The sequence below is a fragment of the Mycteria americana genome, chromosome Z (genome assembly GCF_035582795.1).
Source record: "Mycteria americana isolate JAX WOST 10 ecotype Jacksonville Zoo and Gardens chromosome Z, USCA_MyAme_1.0, whole genome shotgun sequence".
NCBI lineage: Eukaryota > Metazoa > Chordata > Aves > Ciconiiformes > Ciconiidae > Mycteria > Mycteria americana.
Window position 1 is genome coordinate 76,346,151 of NC_134396.1, and position 21,034 is coordinate 76,367,184.

Sequence of the window (21,034 nt, forward strand, 5' to 3'; positions counted from 1 at the left end):
GCCACTCATTGAGTAGTGTTGGCTGTCAGCCAAAGAAATATCCCTAGCTTCTCCGACGCTGGGCGAGAGTTGTAGTGAGAGGCATTATTACATTAGTTTTCTTTGTTGCACTACATTGTGTTGTAGTTAATTTAAGTGCGTGGTTTAGATTTGTTACTCCCGAAGAGCTCTGAAAAAAAGATCTTGCAAGCCGGAATGTGTCCTGCCACAAATACATACAATTATTCATTTTCATCACTAAAACAGTGACGCCTCTTCTTTCATAGATATCAGAACTTCATTACAGTATTTTCCTTTTTCTTTCCCAAGAAATAAGGAAAGAAAAAACTCCTGTTACTGTTTCGTAACTTAGGTGCTCAAGTGCAGTTTAAAGCGTGTTTCTTTCATAAATTGTCTCCTCCACAGATAGAGTGATAGATGCTTTTTCCTTGTCTTTAGGAGAATGACTACATTTCTTCATATTTTGAAGATGGAGATGACTTTGGTGCTGGCAGCGATGACAATATGGATGAAGCAACATATTAGCCATTGTTCCTAGGCAGTATGCTGCTCAAGCCTTACAATACTTGAAGTAGAATTCTGGAGGTAGGCTGAGTATCAACAGAACTAATGCTTTAGCTCTGTTGGTTTTAAGTATACTCTCCAAAAACATGTTGGACAATTCATTTTAATTGTACTATGCTGTGAAACAGGATATAGGATCCTTTACTTTGTTCTTTTGCCAAACGTTTAGCAGACACGCACCTTTTGAAGGTTCTCTGGAATGCCTACTGACGGAGTAAGCTGTATGCCATTGTATTGCCTCTGCACAGAAAAAGAATGTATGCATTTTAATCAAAATTGTGCCTAAGCATTTGCACTAGTCAGTTCTATGCTTTAGCAGTCAAATCTTGAAAATAATAGTGAAATTCTTGGTGACTGCAGCAAAAAAAAAGAGATATGGCCTTTATGGATGTAAGCTGCTCGTATCTGGCAGTTGACTTCTCTGAAGGAATTTATGTAACTTCTGAATTCAGGTGACTGAAAATAATTGACCACTAAGCACTTTAATATAAACTGACTTGAAAGGACCTTAATAATACAGACAAACAACATAATAAGAGTATTTTGAAGAGCTATTATTCTAGTTAAAAGAACTCATTATTTTTAGTATTTTGCTATGAAGGAACTGTAATATTAACAATGTGTTACATTACCTTTATGAATCAACATAAGTAATAATTAAGGGTAATTTCACTTAGAAAGAATATATGGCAGAATTTAAGATTGAGAAATTATGGGATCCTACTTTTTCACCGGTGGCACACAGATTAGTGACGAGAGTTTCAGTCCCCTTCGCCTCAGCTTCTCTGCCTCTTAAAGCGATACTAACTTTTCTACCTCACAGAGCTGTTAAGTGAGATGGCAGATGATAGCTATCTATGTAATTGTTAATGCATTTATTTACTTCCCTACAGACAGCAACATAACAGACAGCAAATCAATTAAAAAAAAAACCCCAAATGTAGGAAAAGAATGTGGTGAAGTTATTTTGATGCATGAGGTTTTAATTAGGAAAACAAGACAAGAACTCTGAGAATAGCAAAACCAGAATGTTTGGAAATGTTAATTTTAAGAACCAACAGCTGAAGTGTAGAAAACTTATTCCTGGGATTAGAAACTTGAGGAAATGACAGAGCATTCTCTGTGTCCCATTGTCCTTTGATGATACAAACAATTATTGATCAGTGTCATTATATTACTATTGATCAGGGGTTTTATTTTTTTTTGTTTGGTTGGTTTTTTTTACTTTTTTAAAACATTCTGTTCCTGATAATTAGTGCTGTTATCAGGTCTAATGAAAGAACAGTTTTAAAACAAAACCAATTCTTTTATCAGCAAAGGAAAGTACATATCAGCAAAGTACATAAGCTTTGTTCGCAAATTTGGCGTTTTGTCAAGCAGTACTTTACCTCGCTGCTGACTGGAAAACAGTACTGCATTATTCTATGAACTTCTGTATGCAGTAAGAATTTGTTCCTTAAGGTGTAGCTTTCAAGCGTTCTGATAAAATTCATATCAGATGTAAAGGAAATGAAAGTAAAATGCTATGCAGGTCACACCTCAGAGGTATACCAATTTTATTTTGAAGTGTTCACACCTATACAAATAATGTTTAATAAACGTTCTGCTGCACTGCACAGGAAATGTATTCTGTCTGATCATTCTTTTAACATCACACATGCCAGCAGTTGTTTCTTTAACAGGTGTGCCTGCTTCTTGCATGCGATATACAAGACAGAAGATGTTGTGAACAAGGTAAGCATGTTGAAAATCAAATTTGCTTGCCTCAAGTATAATCAGTATTATCTTCTACTAGCTGTTTCCCTCTATGCAAGATATGCCTTGCCTCTCACACAAGGAATGCAAATAGATGGCTTTTGTCAAAGACAGAACTAGAGAATTAACACTGGAAAAGCATTACTGCCCGAGTTACAATTTGGTCACAGGCTGTGGCTTGCCTGAACAGATACAATACCTTGTTTTGTAGCAGACACTAATTCTTGGGGACCGATGACTTTCTTCATTCATCATACTGCTAATGGGAGAGACAACTGCCTCCCTGCTGTACTGTTGAGAAATACTACTCCCGCAGAAATCACATCTTTTTGAGGCCTTTAAAAGGTGAACTATGGTCACCTCTGTCCTCCAGAGGGAACTGCCGAGCCTTAGGACGGACCCTCTAGGACTAGTTTAACAGTGGCAAATAAAGCCAACGCTTATGAACACAATGAGTTCTGCAATGAAAACAGCTCTGTGCCAAGGCACTTCTGAAATGAAATGGGACTGTGGTGTTCCAGAGGCGTAACATGTGCAGCTGTTTTTATGAGCTAATTTCCCAATTGCTTAGAATTTATTGCAAGACCATAATGCTGATAAAACTTAGACCACTCTTTGGGTGTCAGCAAACTTCGGGTTTGGACAGGCATATATTCAAATCCTATCTTAACAGCACAGCAGAAGAACATTGCTACTTCATACAAGAAGGCACTGCTTTCAGTGCGTAGGGAGATCACCATCTAAGAACTTCACTGATCCCTACCTTAATTTTTCATGCCTATTTCTTAATCCTCATTTCACAGAGCTACATAAAGTTCTGAGAACTTTATGCAGAAAAGTTCCAAGTTCTACAGGACGTGCACTGGATAAACTGTTAAGGCTCCAGTTATGGTATGCTGGATATGAATGCTATTTGCAGCTACTGCCAACAAAATACTTGTTGGCCAAGGATTTTTATTTTAGATCACACATAAAACCTAGCCAAAACAAATACAAGAGTGGCCTTCTGTAATAAAGCATGCAAAGTATATAGAGCTAAGAATACATTATATGGACCACTTCCACTGCAGTCTAAAATAAATCTTTATTTATGTATATTACTTACGTTCTTCTAAAAGCAGAGGAGCAGAAGTATTTAAAATAAGACTTGTGTCCTCATTCAGGATTATTTTACAAAGTTATATTTTCAGTCTTCATAGAATAGTTATACAAAGACTATTTGCGACAACATACTCCAAAATATAGCAGATTTAAAGCATTTACATTTTAAGTGATCCAACAGTGCAATATGCACTTAAATTTAAAACCAACTTCCTGATCAACAATGTGTTGTATTTAATCTAAAACATGATTTACCACTCAGCTTTTTTTTTTTTTTTTTTTTTTTTTTTTAAACAAGTCAGTTTCTAAAAGACTAACTTTAGAGATTTTAACTTAAATCACATTTAAGTTCCATACAGAGTGGTTACCCTGTTTACTCAGGGCTGACCTGTGACAATGCATTGCCAGTTGTGTTGTACTGTGGAAAAAACAGTAAAGATCCTGCAGAAAGCCAAGTCAGCTGATGCTTGTCGATCACCAGTACCGGGAGTCCTACAGTCTTGGAAAGAGACCTCCTGTATCCTCTGATAAAGTTAACTCTCTAAATTAAAAATATGCTATATGAAATATGCTACATAATAAAATAGTAAAACCATGCTAGGCTCGGTTAGAGTACAATACGGTTCAATAAAACAGCTATCCCTTTGTGTTCTTCTAATGACTGCTTATCCTAAGGTAAATAAAAGCCCATCACACTTAACTTGGTGACGATAAGCCACAGGCTTTCCAACACTGTAAAAGCCCAAAGCCCGAGATGCGCTCGAGAACTGCTCAGCTGTACCACCACAGGACAAAAAGCAACAGTTAGCCACCGGTCTCTTTACTCATATATCAACAGGGTAGAGACTTTCTTGACCAAGTCAAACCGCAACTGAAGTTAAGTTCACTTCTATACCGATGGCAATTTAATACCCATCGGTTCAGGTACATGCTGTAAATTAGGCTTACGTTGCACCATCACAATAGCTAATTTCACATTCTTTGACAATTTTGTCGGAAATGGAAGGATAAAAATGTTGATTAAGGAAGGAAATGGAAGGATTAAAAATGTTGAGGTTTCAGAAACAGAATTAAGGGGAAAGAAGCAAACCAGCAAATAAGCTTGCAGCAAAAAAATGACACATCATTTACCAAGTTTCAGTCCTACATAGAAAACATGTCTTAATGTGCCAAAGCTCTGTTGTCTGGACTAGGGCAAGTCACCTCTTGAAGTTTTATCCACAGAAGCTGTATCGCATTAGCCACCATAAATTATTTTGCAACGCAATTTTTCATACAGCCTTACCCAGAAGTGGTACTTCAGTATTCATGCTAGTGTTATTGGCATATTCTTTTCATGGAAAGAACTATTATTTTAAAAGATCTCTGAAAACAAGTCTTACGTGAAACATGAAGTTCACACCTGTTTGCAATCCCTCTTCTAGCATGGAAGTGTACTCACGCTATCTCCACAGATACCACTTTGATCAAAGGGTTCAAGAGCCACAGATCATAGTTCACAGATCCAACTGTACCGCATTTCCCTTCAAGCTTTGGCCTGCTTCAATTTCAATACATTAAAAGTTATCCAATTCATGTTTGTACCCTCAGCATGCCAGTGAAGAGTACTTGCCTCACTTCTTGGGGCAACAGGTGCCCCAAAAATAGATGGGGCATGAATCTTTACTTTCAAAATTTAAGTTGATAAAGCACTTTGGAATACCTCCAATAGTTAGGAAACATTCACTGTTATCAGATTTTTTTATACAGTATATACTTAGTCAAGACACTCAAAGGAAAGCTTAAAATAGTAGTTCAAACGATAGTGATATTTTTCCATTTCTCTCTTTCTAAGTCCCATTCAAGTCAGTTACCTTAGGCTTTGGTAACAAATGGTACTTTGAACACAGCAATGGAAATCTTACTCCACAAGGCAAATATAACAAAAAAATTATAGGCAGCATCTCAGTTTTTATTTAAAAATACTCTGAGTACACAAGTACCTCCTTCTTTCTGTAGGAAGAGTCCAGGGTTTTTTTGTGTTTATCTTGTAGCATTTTCAGGTAGGGAAGAAAAGGGGAAAACCAAAGTTGTTCATGAAACCCCAAGTGAAACATTCAAGAACAGAGTGGCTGATGAATACACTACTACATAAAGAACAAGTCTGAAGCTGCAACTGGTCTATTCTGCTGCAATTTAAGTTTCTTGCTAGCAGCCATTAAATCTCATTTGAAGTTTTCTAGGAGATTTCAGAAAAAACCTAGTGTTTGAGGTTCATGGGCACACGATCACTAGCATACTCAGTACCCACACAACTGCTCTCTGAAGAATCAGTTGGTCCTGAACTGAGATTAACTGGAGGGGGAAAAAGAAATCCATTAGCATAAAATAAAGACTGCTGCAGCAGTCACAGCAAGGTGCCACACATCTGCACTTCTTCTGTTCTATATGGAGCTGATGAGAAGTGCAGTCCAGTCCAGTCAGTTTTCAGTAGGATACCACAGAAGGATGTGAAGTTTCAGCAAAACTCTCTCAACTGGACTGTGTTGAGGCACAGTGTTACACACATAGAAAACAAATTATCCTACTGCCTGTACTGAAAAGTACTAAAGAATGGGTTGACCACAGGCACAAGATTTGAAGATTCCAGCTTAAGTATTAGCTGCTGCCTCTATAAAAGTAACTTTTAAAAAAGAACTTAATAGTGGCAATTAATTATGGAATGATTGGGTTTTAAAAAAATCTTACTCTATAAGAAAGATAAAATTATGAGAATGCAGTTTTAACTGACAACTGTAAACCTTGTATTAAAATGTCAAGTGTACTACGCATTCTATAAATACTTTAAGATGCTTAAAAATTCGATATCCCCAAATGCCCATTTTAGGGCTGTAAAATGTACAGTGAGACTCCTCATGTGTTAGATCAAGCTACATTTTTTCACCTCCTTATTAATTAAAAAACATACGCCTATCAAAATAGAAAAAAGTGCAAAGTTTCAGAGACAAGCTTATACCTTAATTTATATCCCAATTTTGCCTTAAAATTGCCTGTCTCAGGCATATTCAGAGACTACACGATCCACGGAAATATCCTTCAACTGGAACGCTGCCCATAAAGGCAAGTCACACATCAGTACGCATTTTCTCTGCGCTCCATATGCATGTTGCATTCTGTGGTTTCCCCTTTATCTAATGCTATGTTATGAGTCTATGAATAACAGTTGCCTGGGGTTTTCTGTTGTTAAGGCTGAAGGTCTCCTTGATTATCAACACTCAGAATATTCGTTGGATTTATTCCATTCTCTATTTGTTTCTGATGTGATGCTGCTGTGACAAACAAATGGGAAGATTCCATTGTAGAATGGTGACTGACATCTGCTTTCACTAGAACTTCGTAATACAGGAGATAAAAAACGGGAGTTACTATGCCAATAATCAACATAATCACTACAGCTGTCCACCATCCTATACCCCAATCTGCTCCGTAGTAAGGATCCTTGCATTTTTTAGTTTTACCATCAGTTTCAAAACAGATCTGTTGGGCTGCTAAGGCAGAAACAACTTCATTAAGATTCTCTCTCTTTGTATCATTACACTTCACTATTTCTTCTATATCTCGATCCACTTCTTTTAGGAAGTTGCCAGCAGTCTCATTAGCAGAGAATTTATCAGAAGGTGACACTTCCTGCACTTCTGGGGAACAGTGAGCAGGCCGAAGGACTGGTCTTGCTTTTGGAGAGACATGTGTTTCTGTCAGTACGCTGAACTTTTTCACTGGAATTTTGATGGACCTCAGGGCAAAAAAATCTTGATCATTGATAAGATTGTTAACTCTCTTGATATCTGCAACCTAAAAATAAAAAAATCAGTTTAAATACAAACTCCGATTTGAACTGAAACCATTGCACCGAAACTCTTATAAAGAGTACCACATCCTTGAAAAATACAATGCTTCCCTAATGCACCAAAGGCGGGCCTTTTGTTTTGCCTTTTTTTTTTTTTTTAACCGATACCCATTCAAACAGCATAAAGTGAGAAGAGGTCAAAGACCAAATCTGAACAATGTTAAGGCAAGAAGGTAATTATGAGGTAACAAGCCTCCTCACTTCAGATAGGAAGACTGGAAGTCACTTCACACATATATATTCACTTGATGTATATTCATCTATCAGTAGCAACTATCTCTGTGAAAAGGAATGGGACTTAACCTCAGCGTTTTCAAATGAAGTAAATTAGTGAGAGTTCCTTATTAAATTTAAAACTTCTGAGTAAGGAATATCAAAAATTACAAGCTTCCAATTCATCTAGCCACAGCTGTGGTTTGGATACTCATTCTGCTTCTGGGGGCTAAGGCAGAAACCAAGGCTAACTTAAAACTGTCATCTTCCCTCATCAAGTCAGCTCTCCCCTTTCCCTATTCATGCTCAAAATGAATCCCATTTTGCTCTCACTAAATTCAGATTTTAAGACTATGTGGAATAGTTGGCAAGGATTTAAGTGCCATTGGAGAATTAGCAGCTTCATTCTGAGACAGTAACTCCCTCAACATGGAAGGCAGCACAGCCACAAACATCACCATAATGAAGTACTTAAAAATCAGCACTTTTTTACAACACCTGGTAAACACACAGGAATTGTGCCCATTTTAAGATGCACAGTACCTGAGTTCAGATCCTTCTTGTCCTTAATGGGAGGACATCTACCTCAGAAGTTACAGACAGAAAATCAGGTATGCAAGAGATCCTTGTGGCTATGACTGCTCCACTTACAACACAAATGTGGCCAGAAAAAGTAAGGTAGGGCCATCAGTGCATACTGCCTGTACGAACCTTGTAACATGAAAAAGCGTTTCAGTTCCTCTAACAGTGTATTTGTTACGTGTACCACACTGAATAAATCAGATGAGTATAAAAGACTAGCAAATGCAGCATTTACCCTAGTGATTAGGGATTCCACCACAATGCAAGTTACGATTTCTGCCTAAAGCCCTGGACTGCTATTCCACATTCCCCGTGAATTTCCAAGAAAGAGTGCAACTCAGTTTTTTATTTCTTATTTGAGGCCTGATCTAGTAAGACTGCTCAAAATGCCTAATTGTGGTGGGTTCTGAAGCCAAGAATTGGTTAATGAGGCTAAGGTCTGTCATGATGATGAAATAGTTATGTCAAGACTTTGGTACCTAAGCTCACGACAGGAGGCCCCTAATTCTGTTTCTGTCTGAAGAATTAGATGACAGCAAGACTTCTGTAAATATGGATTTCGAATTTGACCTCTTGAAAACTGCACAGTTAGCAGTCAGTCCACCAATACGCACAGCTGGTTTCCTGTTAAGACTGGATACACGCAAAGGCTACCATCAACCCAGACGGAAGCCCCTGCCGTAGTTAGTACTGGCCAGACAAGGGTGCTCGGTAGGAAGGACATTCACCAGACTCATTTAAAAACTCTTTGCTAGGAGCAGGACGGAGGTCTGAGCACCAGAAGGGAACGTTCGGGGCATGTGAGCCGAGAGCTCCCAACAGCACAACATGCTCGCGCTGATAAATGTTTAGGCAACTTAGCAGAATTTAAAAGAAAACTACAGTGGGGGTTTTCTTCCCCTCCCTTAATGGAATTACGGCTCCACGCAAACCCTGAAGCTGGTCAGCAATACCCTCCTCATCACTGACTCTGACAGCGAAGACGGCGCTCACAGAAGTGCCCACGTGTGAGCGTGTAACTTCTACTATAACGTGTACGCTTTGAGAGACACTGCCACAAGCAAAACCATACATTTTTTTCTTACGCTTACATTAGCTTCCAGTGAAAAAGCCTATGGAACCGGAACTCCGGCATACCCTGCGCTGTTACGCTAACACTCTGCCGTCATTTTTTTACTTCTACAGCGCACGGCGTTCCCCATGCCTCCGTGCAGGACGGTAACAGCCGCGTTAACCCGGCCCACCGAGGGGCCAGCACAGCTCCTCGGCAGAGCCGCGGCCCGCACCGAGCCGTGCCCCAGCCCCACGCCGCGGCACGGCCGGCCCTCGGCTGCTGCCGCCGCCCGGCCGAAGGAAGAAGCGGTAAGCGCCTGCGGACTTACCGAGCAGCAATACTGAAGCGCGATCGCGTTCAGCGTGTCCCCTTCCTGGATATCCTTCGTCAGCAGGACGATATCGTCCAGCCTGTCCCTCGACGCGCTCCTCCGGACCTTCTCCCTGCCCCGCGGCCGCAGCTCCGACACCTCGCCCTCCTCCTCCGGCCCCTCGCTCTCCGCGCCCGCAGCGCTCACGAAGGGGTACAGGTGACCGCTGACGGGCGGCTGCGCTACGGCCGGCGGCTGCAGGCCGCAGCCGGCGCCTCTGCCGGCCATTCTCCGCGGGTGGCTCTGTGGAACAGACCGCAGGCGTGGCGCCCTCCGCCGGGAATCCCCACACCGCCGCCCCGCTCCCTCCCGGCCAGGCGACGGCCGGCCCCGCCGCCCCGCTCCACCCCGCCCCGCCCCGCCCCGCCCCGCTCCGCCCCGGGCAGCGGCCCTACCTGCCGCCGCTCCTCATGGCGACCGCAATGGCGGCCGGCCCGCCACGTCCGCAGCGCCGCCCCGCCCCCAGCGCCGGCCGCGCGCCCGCCCTTAAAGGGCCCGCGCCTCTCTCCCAGGCGCTGCCGCCGGCGGGAGGGCGGGCGGGCAGCGGCCCTCGGGGGGTGCCCTCAGGGGGGCTCCCGCCTCGCCTTGCTGGGGGGCCCCGCTCGGGACCTGCGGGGAGGGCTCCCCTTCCCCGGCGCGGGGAGGCGTGCCGCGGCGCTGTGACCCGGCCGTCGCCGCCTCGGGTGAGGGAACTCTGCGGCTCGGCGCTGGAGGCCGAGGCGGCGTGCTCGGGGGCCGGGCGGTGAAGCTGTCTCCCCGCCCCGAACCGCCCGTGTCCGACGGCGAGGGGCAGAGGAGCGCAAAAGGCAAGGAAAGGAGCGCTCCGGCCCCGCTCTCCGCGGGGCTGTGAGGGGATCCCCCCTCGGCGGCAGGCTGCGGCGGCCGCCCGGCCTCCAGCGGCGGGCCCTTGGCCCCGTGTGGCGGGCGCCGGGCCGTCCCCGCCTGCCGCCGGCGCCCGGGGTGGCACAGAGGCTCCGAGCAGGGCCGAGGAGAGGCGCGTTGAGAGCAGGTGGGCGTGCGGAGCCCGCCCGTGAGCTTCGCCTGTTCATACATCGTTCTGACTGACCCTGTTTCTGGAGGAATGGAGGCTGCTCAGGACAAAGCTGACGTGGTTTTGGGCCAGTAAGAGAACTCCTCTAAGAGCGCTTTTTGCCTCTCGCAGCTCCTCTCCGAAGTCTGCGTGCGTTTTGGTCCTGCCTGGCTCTTGCTGCGTTGCTGCTCGCTCAGAAGTTGCCAGGCAGTTTCTTTGTATCCCCTCGGGCCTTTCCCCCCTCCTCAGGACTGGTGCTGCAGAGATACAGGTGTTGAGCCCATGCTGATGTATGTTTTCACAAGAGAGAAGCCATAAATTAAGCCCTGTAGATATCTCAGCTTTCCTTCCCCGACAGAGTAATTTTCACTATTAGCTGTCAGCACTGTTGCAGTTGCTGAGGCCATAGGCAGTCATAGGAAGACTTGCTAGTCTAACTAGTAAGTGTAATCAAGCGTGGGTTTCTTCTGACGCGGCCTTAGAAGGAAGTTTTTGATTACAGCGGGAACAAGTACAGTATTTCTTAGAAAAGCTGTCAGCTCTAAGATTAGGCTGATTATATTAGAACAAATGATTGCATTGTGGCTGAAGACAAATGTGGTTGCGAGTCTGGTTCCGTAACAGATTAAATCTAATCTTAAAAAAAAGAAAGTAATTTTAAATAAGGAGTTTCCTTGCCTTTTATCTTTGAGCTTTTGTTATATGATGTTTTCAGGCTTTGCTGAACAACCAAAGAGGTTAGAAATGTGCTTTGGCATTAACAAAGGCAGAATACTTTTATGACTTTAGGTTTGAAAACTAAATTACTTGAGTCTCAAGACATAAACGTAAGAGCTAACGATTGTGTAGCTCTATTGAGTGTCACACTTCACACCCACAGAAGTTGGAAAAGATTGAAGCTGCATTTCCAGGCATTGTAAAACAAGCTATCAAGGTGCAGTGTGTTCTTGTGTCTCAGCTTATTTTAAAGACGAAATATATATATTTCAGTATCTACCTTAAAACAGTGCTCTATTATGGATGAGGGATGGATCGGGTAAAATTAAAGTATTTTTCAGGTTGTCTAGGTACTCCCTAGCCAAATAGCATCAACAAGAAAAGCAATACATTTCAGCATAGGTGTTCCGTCTGGAGCATAGAATTTCCGTGTTGTAAGTAAGAGAAAGTTTGCATGAAAGAATGTAAATATTCTCAGAAGTCAGCAGTAAGCATAAAATATGAGCTGGCCAGATTAGGCAGGCCTGATTGCTGCCCTTTGCGGAGAAGCATGGAAGAGTACTACTGTGTAAACAGGATTTCCTTCCAGCAGGAGGTTGGGCACAGTTAGTAGAAGCTGTTTTTCAGGCTTTCGTATTCTGTATTTGTTAAAATATTGCTGTAGATGCCAAGTGTAATTGGAATGCTCTCCAACCAAAGTTTCTTACAAGTCAGGAGACTATTTCTAAACCATTTAGAGCCTAACTAGGGATATTTTCTTTTCTTCAGAGTGTTTCATAGCATCTTCCCAATCAAAGCCTGCTCAGAAATAAACCTGCTATTTTTATCATGGGTCAGATGCGCAGCTTGTGCTAATTAACATAGCAGCACTGAAGGCCTTAGATACAGCCTTACAGAGAAGCCGCTATACAACAAAGACGAGCTTGGGTTGTCAGATTACATGACAAATGCGTGAACATACTTGTAGGGGTCCCAGAATGATTTTATGTGTTTCTGGGGCTAGCAAAATGCAAGTAGATTGAATCTTCCACCAACTGTATTTCCAGCAACAGCAATATTCAAGGTGACAAAATTGAATTAATTTCCCATGAACCCTAAGTTTTCTCGTGGGATCTCAAGTTGGCAAAAAGTAATTATGACTTAATGAATGAGAATTCCATCTATTAAGAGGTGTCATGCCACATCTGGCAAAGAATATCTGCAGCACCAACCAGTTTTGTTTTGGTTTTTAAAGGAAGCTTTCAGTAATAGAAATGAAGCAACTGTAGTTGTCTGTAGCTGGGAAACTGATGACTCAGACCCTATTCATGCTGTTGAAAGACTGTTTTATGAGACCCGTCAGAGCTGTGGGTGGACCTGGAGAGGAGTTTGAAGGCAGACTTCATAGGCAGCGATGCCTACAGCGCTGTCTGATGATTGTCCCATCATACACCACTAATGGCATATCCTTTTGGAAGTTTTCTTTAATCTTTGGGTGGTGAGGCTGCAGAAGAGGTCAGGGCAGGGAATTTCACCATTTCTTTTATCTAAAGAGGTGTACCATCAGGTCAAAAAAGAACTGCTGAAGCAGCACTCTGCCTTAGAGGGGGAAAGAAAGTATTGGAGTTTGCTTTGACCCTGCTACACCCCTGTGTGTAACCATTTGTAACTAGTGACATTTTCCCATCAATAACAAAAGGGTATATTCCAAACTTGATGAACAAGACTGTAGCTGCATAGCTCCCATGAATGCTAATGGGAATACAGCCTTTCTCCATCCCCGTGTAAGTTACTTTGCATATCCTAATAGTGCATTCTCAATGAGCAACAAGGTCAGTGTTAATCACTCTGTGGTGTTCCAAAAGCAACTGCAGGGATCTCTACCACATTCCCCTTGGTCATGTTATATCTAGTGTGGCTTGATCAGAGCTAGGAAGTTAAGTATACAGACAGGAATATTAAAAAGATATTAAAGAATTAATAGAAAGGAACTGTAAAGGAAATGTTGGAGGGCTGATATAACTTGTTAGTGATTTTTTTAATTAAAAAAAAAAAATTCTTTCTGTCTGGAAATCTGGAAATTACATCTATGTCATGTGCTACCATTGTTTTTGTAAGTCTTTAAGTCATTCTGTGATTTGGGACCATGGGGATAGACTTACATTTAGACAGCTAGTGCCAAGTATCTAAATGTACATTTTAATTGCTTGAATGATGTAATAAGCTATGCCTTACCATTAAAAGATTCACACAGAAATAAATTACAGCCTTTGTCTCTGCTTCCCTGCTTGGTACTTGGGGAATGGTACTAAAATTGTAGGAAATAGCAATGTCAAGGTAGAGCTGCAGCTCCAATGGAGTCCAAATGAAGTGTGAAGTTATTAAGCAGTGTCTGACTGCAAAATGTGCAAGGTGTGGTAAGAGGAGCTATTTAAGAACTACAAAAGTACGCAGGAAGCAAATAATGCTAAATCTGCAGGCACTTGCAGAGTAGTCTGTTCTCCAGTGGAAATATTTGCGTGCATACATTTAACTATAAGTGTTATAATCTGGGCCTTGATCCTCAAAACTAGCAGAAACCCTTTTTAGTTAGCAAGATGCCAACAACTTCACTCTAAAATGGGTTAAAAATTACCACAAAATTTAATTGTTTAGTTTAGTATTGTTATGGTTTTAATGAGAATAAATGAAAATTTGTCTTTGGATTGGGACTTATTTCCTGATTTCATATTTCATGTATTTGCTCCTTCCCTTTGACTACTCAGCATGAATTGGTTAGTTTTTAATTAATTTTGTTTAAATTTAATATATATTCATAATAGAAATATGCTGTGTACCTTCCATAACACAGCCAGTAGGGTGCATTGGTTGTTTGATATTTAGTTTTCAGAAATCTGTAATGAACTGCGTATTTGCTTCTGTTTTACATCTTATTTTGCTCAGCTCAGGTATCCTCTGAATAAGAAAATCTACCAGTGAAACCATTCAGTTACGGTAAAGACCGTATGCAAAAATGGAGTATAGACTCTTGAAAATTTATTTCAAATTATCCACAGATGGATTTTTCTATAAGATTCTGAATTCCTATTCGTATACCTGTACTGATGAATAAGAGTTTCTGTAGTGTGATAACTGAAGTTCTTTTTTTTTTTTTTTTTTTTTTAAAGTTTGTCATAGATTCCTTCCACTTTTAGCTGGATGAATCTGTAGTTAAGTCCAGGAATAGCTGTTACTTTTTGATGTTTCCCCTCAGTAAATTAAAGAACCCTTTCAGTGCTCATCTTGTTTTTTCTCTGAGGGAATTTTGGCACTGTAGTCTTTTCCTAATTTTTTTTTTTTAATGAATTAAACATTCAGAACTTGTTAACTTTTGCTCTCTGCTTTCTCTAGCTCCCGGTTTTGGGGAATTTGATTTGTTTGCATCCTCTGTGGGTTTCAGCATTGTTTTTAAAATGTGGACACCAGATCTTTGTGCAGTTTCAAATATCCACCCCATTAGTGCTACATACAAAGGTAAATGGTTCCCCCACCCCAAGTACTTGTCACTAATCTACTGTTGATGTATCTGAAGATGACACTAACTCTGTTTTTTTTTTCCCAGTCACAGCATAACATTGGACACTTACGGTGAGCTGCTTCTCTGCTAGTTTCTTCACGTGAAAATGATCCAGAAGATCATTTGTAAGGTATAAACTATATTTTAGCTTTGAAGGTATTCAGCAGTGTTAACATGACTTGTTTTAATGGAACCAGCTGACCAGATGAGCCATGTCACTGTAATACTGTTATTTCCTTTCTGCTAATACTGACACCACAAACATCCAGTTGTGATTTTTGTATTTACAGGGAGAGAGTGTTGAGGAGCAGCAGATCTATTTGTAATCCTTGTTGAACTACATAATAGAAGAATTTTTCTTTTGTTTATAATGAAATTTATATTTTGTTCATAATCTCTTACTGGAGAATGCTTTTTGAGATCTACCAACTAGGTTTTAACCCATTTTACAGCATTGCACTGCTCACTAGCATAGCATTATGTCTTTACCATATGGTAATGTGAAAAAATTTTAATGTTAAAAAGTAAGTCCTCCAACTCTTCAGTTCTGTTATACCAGCACAATTGCTGTCATTCAAATTTATAATCTTGCAGAATTAAACCAAATTGCACTATCTGTATAAGATCACATATTTATTCCATTAATTTCTTTTATCCCCTTATAAGTGAAATCCCATATCAGCCTTTATGTTATTTTGGCTAGGTTTGCTGTCAGGCTGCATTTATAGTCTAAACTTCCTTTTGTATCTTTGGAATTGATTGTTACGGACATTTAAAATACAGTTATTAAACTTGTCATTGTCTTGCCAACCAAGTGGTTTTCCCTTATGTCTTTAATCTTCTATAATTTATACAGTGTAATTTAACATGTCTGCTCCCTTGTTCTCTTTTCCATAACTTTATACTGATTTATTTTTTTATTTTGTTTCTGATTGAATTTTTACTATACTATTGCACCAAGATGCATGCTTATTCAAATTTTTTTCTTGATTGCAGAATACTGACTTTTTATCACTCTAGTAAACTCTTCTTCTTAATTTTGGAAATAAAAAGCTTAAGGATTTTGATAGTTTTCTCCCCAGAGGAAGGAGTTGAATGTTATATGGTATTTTTTAAGCATTGGCACGTCAGCTGTGGCAGAAGCTTTCTTTGGCCTCCTTGGTACAGATGATTTGCCCTTACTGGTGGCACAGCTGTCTGGGTATTGTTGCATCTTCACTGACACAGACCTTTCCTTGGTTACAAGCCCACTGGCACATGGGTTTTTACTGCAGATGTGTCCTACATTGGTACATAGCTACCTACAGCTACAGCTGAGAAAAGCTTCCACTGTAAAACAGTCCTTTGATGTCATTCCACTGAGTGAGAAAGTGCCCTTACTCAGACCCCAATACAGCCGTACAACCCCGTCAACTGTGCGGCCTCTTCTTCCACCCTTCTACTGTTCTTCCCACATGAAGAGAGGCCTATGGGTGAACGAGGGAGTTGTCTGGAATATCCTAGCATTACTTTAATCCTTTGTGTTAAGCTCCTCGTGGCTGGAATGGTGGGGTATGTGGAACAGTTTTTACAAAAGGGAGAGGGAATAGTAGAATGGAGTGGGAGCAGGAGCAGGGAGACTATCTCATGGTAAAGGATCTGGTTCATAGTCTCGAAAAGCTTTTAATATATGAGCAGGTATGGCATTCACAGCCTGCTGTATTGATAAATATTTGAAATATGTATTTAAGGTGCTCTTGATTTTCACCTATAATGGCATACAAGTGTAAATTAAACTGTTGAATTAATACTTTCTGCTTCTGATATTAGTAATGGTACTGTAATTGTCAACATCTTGCTATTCTTTCTTTCAAATTTTCAGTATAAAGTTGATTTAAAAAAAATGAAAAATTTGTCATGTACTATATCTATCTGTAATCTAGAATATCAGTGTAGAGCTTAAGAAATGGTTGTTTTTCATACAAAACATACTGGTTTCAGTTTTGCCTTTATCTTTGTTGGTTTTAGATAACAATAGCATATTTTAACAAATATGAAAGTACTTGTAAAATAAATCATCCCATCCAACTTTTTCAAGCATTTAAAGTAGGATTACAATGTCCAGTTTATGACATAAATAAGAGAGTGATCTAGTAGACGTAGAAACTCTTTGACGGGAGCATTTTCATGAATTTTAAAACAGATTCCCTCCACCCCTGTTTTCTTACAACTTTTGTCTTTCTATTCGATTCAGCTTCTATACGGGACAGCAGAATGTGTCAGAAACCTTTAAGTTCTTTCAATGAGTATCAGGCATGTTAATGCAAATACATTACGAGTAATCCCTCCATAAGGAGAGACAGTAACATAGCCCACATGACATCAGTAAAGTGTTTACAAGGTATTAATATGCCTACTGTGACAAGATGTGTTTAATGGGAAGCAACAAGGAATTTGTTTTATTAGTTTTCCTCCACCCTCAAGTAATAAATCTTAAAAGCTTCAATATTGATTCAATGAAATGAATGGCTGAATCGTTCTGGAGAGGCTCTGACAAGTGGACAAATGCTTCCATGGTTACATTGTGCTATGCAGTATGGTTACTGAGCTTTGTTGGTTTCCTCCCTCTGCCATTGAAGTAAAATAACAAACCACAGGGAAGCACCACACATGGTGGGCATAAACTGGAAACAACTTTAAAGGATCAAGTTAGCTGATCTTATACAGATTTTTAACTATATGGGTTTTATTGATTTATACTGTATACCCTAATAATGGATTTCAGTACTTTCTCCTTCGTATATCACTTTCTCATGGAACATTTTTATTTCTTGTCTAACCACCTCTCGCTTTTGATTTGCAATGCCATAAACTAAAAGGCTATGTGAAAGTGTGTTTCATAGTAGTGTTACATGGGTTATGTTTTTCTAGGAATATTTTTATATCAGGTGATGTTACTACATCAAGGTGGGCTTCTGCAATACCTAGATAATGAATAATAAATCAAATATAGAACTTTTATGTGCAGTTGTTTTAGGGTGCTTTGCAGTATAACATAACCAAGCGGTTTGATTTTCCATCTCCTTGCACCTAATGTACTTAAATTTCAGATATCACAGGGAAGAGGGAGATAATAAACATGTAAGTTCAGAGATGTCACATTTAAAAAATTAATAAAAAGTAATGGCATACAGTTATTTCATTAGCTGAAAAATGTTGCTGATCAAGCATTACATTAAGAGAAGGAAATCCTGAAGGCCTTAGATTTTGTTCAGGACAAAGTGTAAATGAAACTGAAAACAGATGTGTCAAGAGTAGATGCATCTTCTTCCCTTGCAGACCAGCTCTGAAAAGAGCATGTGCTATCCTCTGTATTAGTAACTGTTAGAGAGGAAAAAAAAAACCCTATGTGGTTGAGAGTCCCTAGGATCACTGTCTCAGCATCAGAATGCTGAGGTGTTCCAGAGCCCCTTTATAGACACAATTTTACAGCAAGGATGGATGCCAGGGTTCCCCACAGCCAGGAAAATAAATTCATAAACATGGAGGATACTTACTTCTGAGACAGAAATTCTGGCTTTACAGCTTTCATTGGAAGCTTACATTTATTGTGGGTACTTAATTTCACATTTACTCAAGTGATATTTCTTTGATCTCAAGGGGGAAAAGTAAGCAACAAATGAGTAAACACTTCAGTGTTTCACTTAAAGAATTTCAGGAAGAGAAGAGTCAACTCTTAAGTTGAAAAACATAAGTTATTTGTGTTTCCAAGTAGTTTTTTTCCTCATTCAAAAGGAATCAGACAAGATACCTATCTGTGAATTGGGAAAGCAAGTGAAGTTGTATGCAGGAGCTGGAACCCTTTTGCTTTTATCTTTATTAGTCTGAAATACTTTTTGAGGACTTTGAAATTAAGAGCAATCTAGATGCAAGAGATTATGGAGAGTTTTTAATATTTTTATTATATTTTACCTTCAGAAAAATGCACTTTTGGTAAGTGTTCTTTTTGAATTTACGGTCTAGTGCTTGACATGCTTTGAAGTTGCATGTTTTCAGTAATTTGATTTATGAGAAAGCTTCTGATTTGCTGTATACTATCTACATTGTCAGTGACATGCTGCAAATGAAGAGCTGGACACACTTGGTTGGAAGAAACAAGACTGCAATTTTGTTTAGCAACCATAACTGCACAAGAGGAGCAGGCAGACAGTTCTTGGCAAGTTCTCATCTTGCTGTTTCTCCATGTGACCTACAAGCCAGTAAGCATCCATTGTGGTTTGAAAGGAGCAACTGAATGTTGTAAGACCAAACCATCTCTTCAGAGATGGCATTCCTTTTGTGTCATTATAATGACACAAAATGACAGAAATTGTGTCAAAATTGCACGCTGGAACTTGATCAACTGAATCTGAGATGCAGTAAGTTGAAACAAAGAAATTATTTTCTTATTAATTTGTTCAGTTTTTTACACTTCAATGTATTTAAATTAACATTTTCCAAAAGTCATGTCATTTTTTGTGAAAGTCTTGTGAAATGTGTAGCTAAGTTTACTAATAAAAAGGTTATGATTATATGAATAGCATTTCTGCTTTAATGTGTGTTAAAATATATCGACCTCCCATGAGCAGATGCCAGGGAACATTTACTTTTTTCCTGATAATAGGAATACTTCCATTTTTTCAGTTAAAAGCTCTTTTTAAATATTAATATCGGTATGCTTTATCAGTATACAAATAAGGAGCTGTACCGTAAAAAGGTTTAAGTTTGCCAAGTTGATCACAGGAAGCATAAACAAATTAATGTTTGTCCTTCAAAAAGAGCACAATCTGCTTGGTAGTTCTCACTTTTCGGTTTCTTACATCCTGGACATCTCTGAAAAATAGAGGATCAAAACCTAAATTTATCTACATCCATCAGCACATCAGCCAGTCTGGCATAAACCCCTGGGTCAGAAGCAGAATACTCATATTTTGTCATTCAGTCTCCTCAGATTATTAGTACTGTTTGTATTTGTCTACTTTGTGCTCTTTCTTGCATATGTTTGTTTATTCATCAGGAAACTGCGCAGTAAAATCAAGATTTTAATATTAAAGCATTGCTAGCCTGTCAAGAAGGATGTGGAGCAGTTCAGGAAAGAGAGCAGTGCAAGTGCCCAGTACTACTGAAGAGGCATCGGGTGATACCTGACAGTGGTTGTGCATTTCTTCGGCATGGGGTAGCTGGATAGAAGTCTCCATAGAGTGCAGCTAGATGGCAACTGGAAAGTGATGAGAAACCTCATTTCACATTTTGAAGAACAGACAACACAAGCTTGATCATAAGCTGCTATGGGATAGCGGTCAGAAGCCTGGTAATACAGACTAGTCAGGCTCTGAGGTGAGCACACTTCTTTGGCGTGAGTCTTGGTCGGTCCTGCCCTCTTTCAACGCATGACTTTAGCAGTGTTCCCTGAAGACTTTGCTTCCAAAGTCATGTTCTGTAGTTCTAGCTGCTCTTTCTTTCAACACTGCCAGTTAGATCTGCTCCCCAGTGTGAATCACATTAAGAAATAATAAGAAGACACGGGGAATGCATCCTAGACAACAGCCAAGCAAACAAGTATCTATATGGAATCAAATATCAAACTACAGCTGCACAGGGAAGAATTGTGGTTGTGGTGGTCTATAATGTTCTTAAAAATGGTCTGTCTTGCAGAAGTCCTCACCACCATGGACCATCATTCAAAGAAATTCCACTTTTCCAAAAAAAAAAAAAAAAAAAACCACCAAAACCAACCTCCAAGTGAATTTCTTGTGAGAAAATCATCTGTATCTTGTTGATTACTCTGTGAAGAGAGAAGCAAGATCAGCCTCAGTATTCTGCCTATACACTAGAACTAATCAGAACAGTGTCTGACGTATGTTACGTGGTTTTGAAGTGTTGTGTCGTATTGGAAGTGATGCATTAATAAACAGGAAAGAAGTAAAGGTAACTCGTGTCTGGTGTATTTTAATTAAGGATTGAGCTATGAAAGGGCTATGCACATGCTTAGTGTTCCTCATTCTGAGTAGTTCAATCTGCTTCAGCTGATGTACCAGAAAAGGTGATGGATAGAGCAATGTGGAAATCTAAGCAGGACTGAAATTTCAAACCTCTCAGAATCTTCTTGATTGCTACTTGCATCCAAATAAGTGCTTAGCCCAGAATTTTGATGCTTGGATGCCGCAGGTGAAAACAAATCTCAATTTTGGTGGCATTTATGGATATTC

The 21,034-nt window shown here is 40.2% G+C and overlaps 2 protein-coding genes and 1 long non-coding RNA gene across 7 annotated transcripts in view; 2 read left to right on the forward strand and 1 right to left on the reverse strand.

Annotated features, from left to right (window-relative positions):
• POLR3G (RNA polymerase III subunit G) overlaps positions 1 to 1,767 on the forward strand; it is a 16,413-nt gene extending 14,646 nt beyond the window's left edge. The window contains exon 9 of the mRNA XM_075488508.1: positions 439 to 1,767. Coding sequence (XP_075344623.1) covers positions 439 to 525 — 87 coding nt within the window. The 3' untranslated portion in view covers positions 526 to 1,767. The remainder of the gene's footprint in view (positions 1 to 438) is intronic.
• On the reverse strand, positions 1,755 to 10,056 carry LYSMD3 (LysM domain containing 3). The gene is made up of 3 exons (XM_075488506.1): positions 9,921 to 10,056; positions 9,484 to 9,768; positions 1,755 to 7,251 (listed from the first exon to the last, which is right to left on the reverse strand). Exons 2-3 carry the CDS (start codon positions 9,751 to 9,753, stop codon positions 6,643 to 6,645), a joined length of 879 nt encoding a protein of 292 aa, XP_075344621.1. The 5' UTR covers positions 9,754 to 9,768; positions 9,921 to 10,056; the 3' UTR covers positions 1,755 to 6,642.
• On the forward strand, positions 8,776 to 20,757 carry LOC142402739 (uncharacterized). 5 transcript variants are annotated; one of them, XR_012773465.1, is made up of 5 exons: positions 8,776 to 9,108; positions 9,287 to 9,463; positions 14,642 to 14,764; positions 14,853 to 14,937; positions 18,897 to 19,835. It is a non-coding gene; the product is annotated as an uncharacterized LOC142402739 (long non-coding RNA). The 5 variants fall into 5 exon arrangements; XR_012773462.1 differs by lacking the exons at positions 8,776 to 9,108; positions 9,287 to 9,463 and adding exons at positions 10,105 to 10,534; positions 19,843 to 20,757 and having other exon boundaries at positions 18,897 to 19,204; XR_012773464.1 differs by lacking the exons at positions 8,776 to 9,108; positions 9,287 to 9,463 and adding an exon at positions 10,083 to 10,208.
• Positions 20,758 to 21,034: the final 277 nt, after the last annotated feature.

Bases quoted from the DNA above. Each gene is read 5' to 3' on its own strand.
- LYSMD3 (XM_075488506.1), bottom strand. From the start codon at position 9,753: ATGGCCGGCAGAGGCGCCGGCTGCGGCCTGCAGCCGCCGGCCGTAGCG. The intron at 7,252-9,483 runs GTAAGTCCGCAG...TTTTATTTTTAG, and splicing joins CGCTTCAGTATTGCTGCTCG to GTTGCAGATATCAAGAGAGT.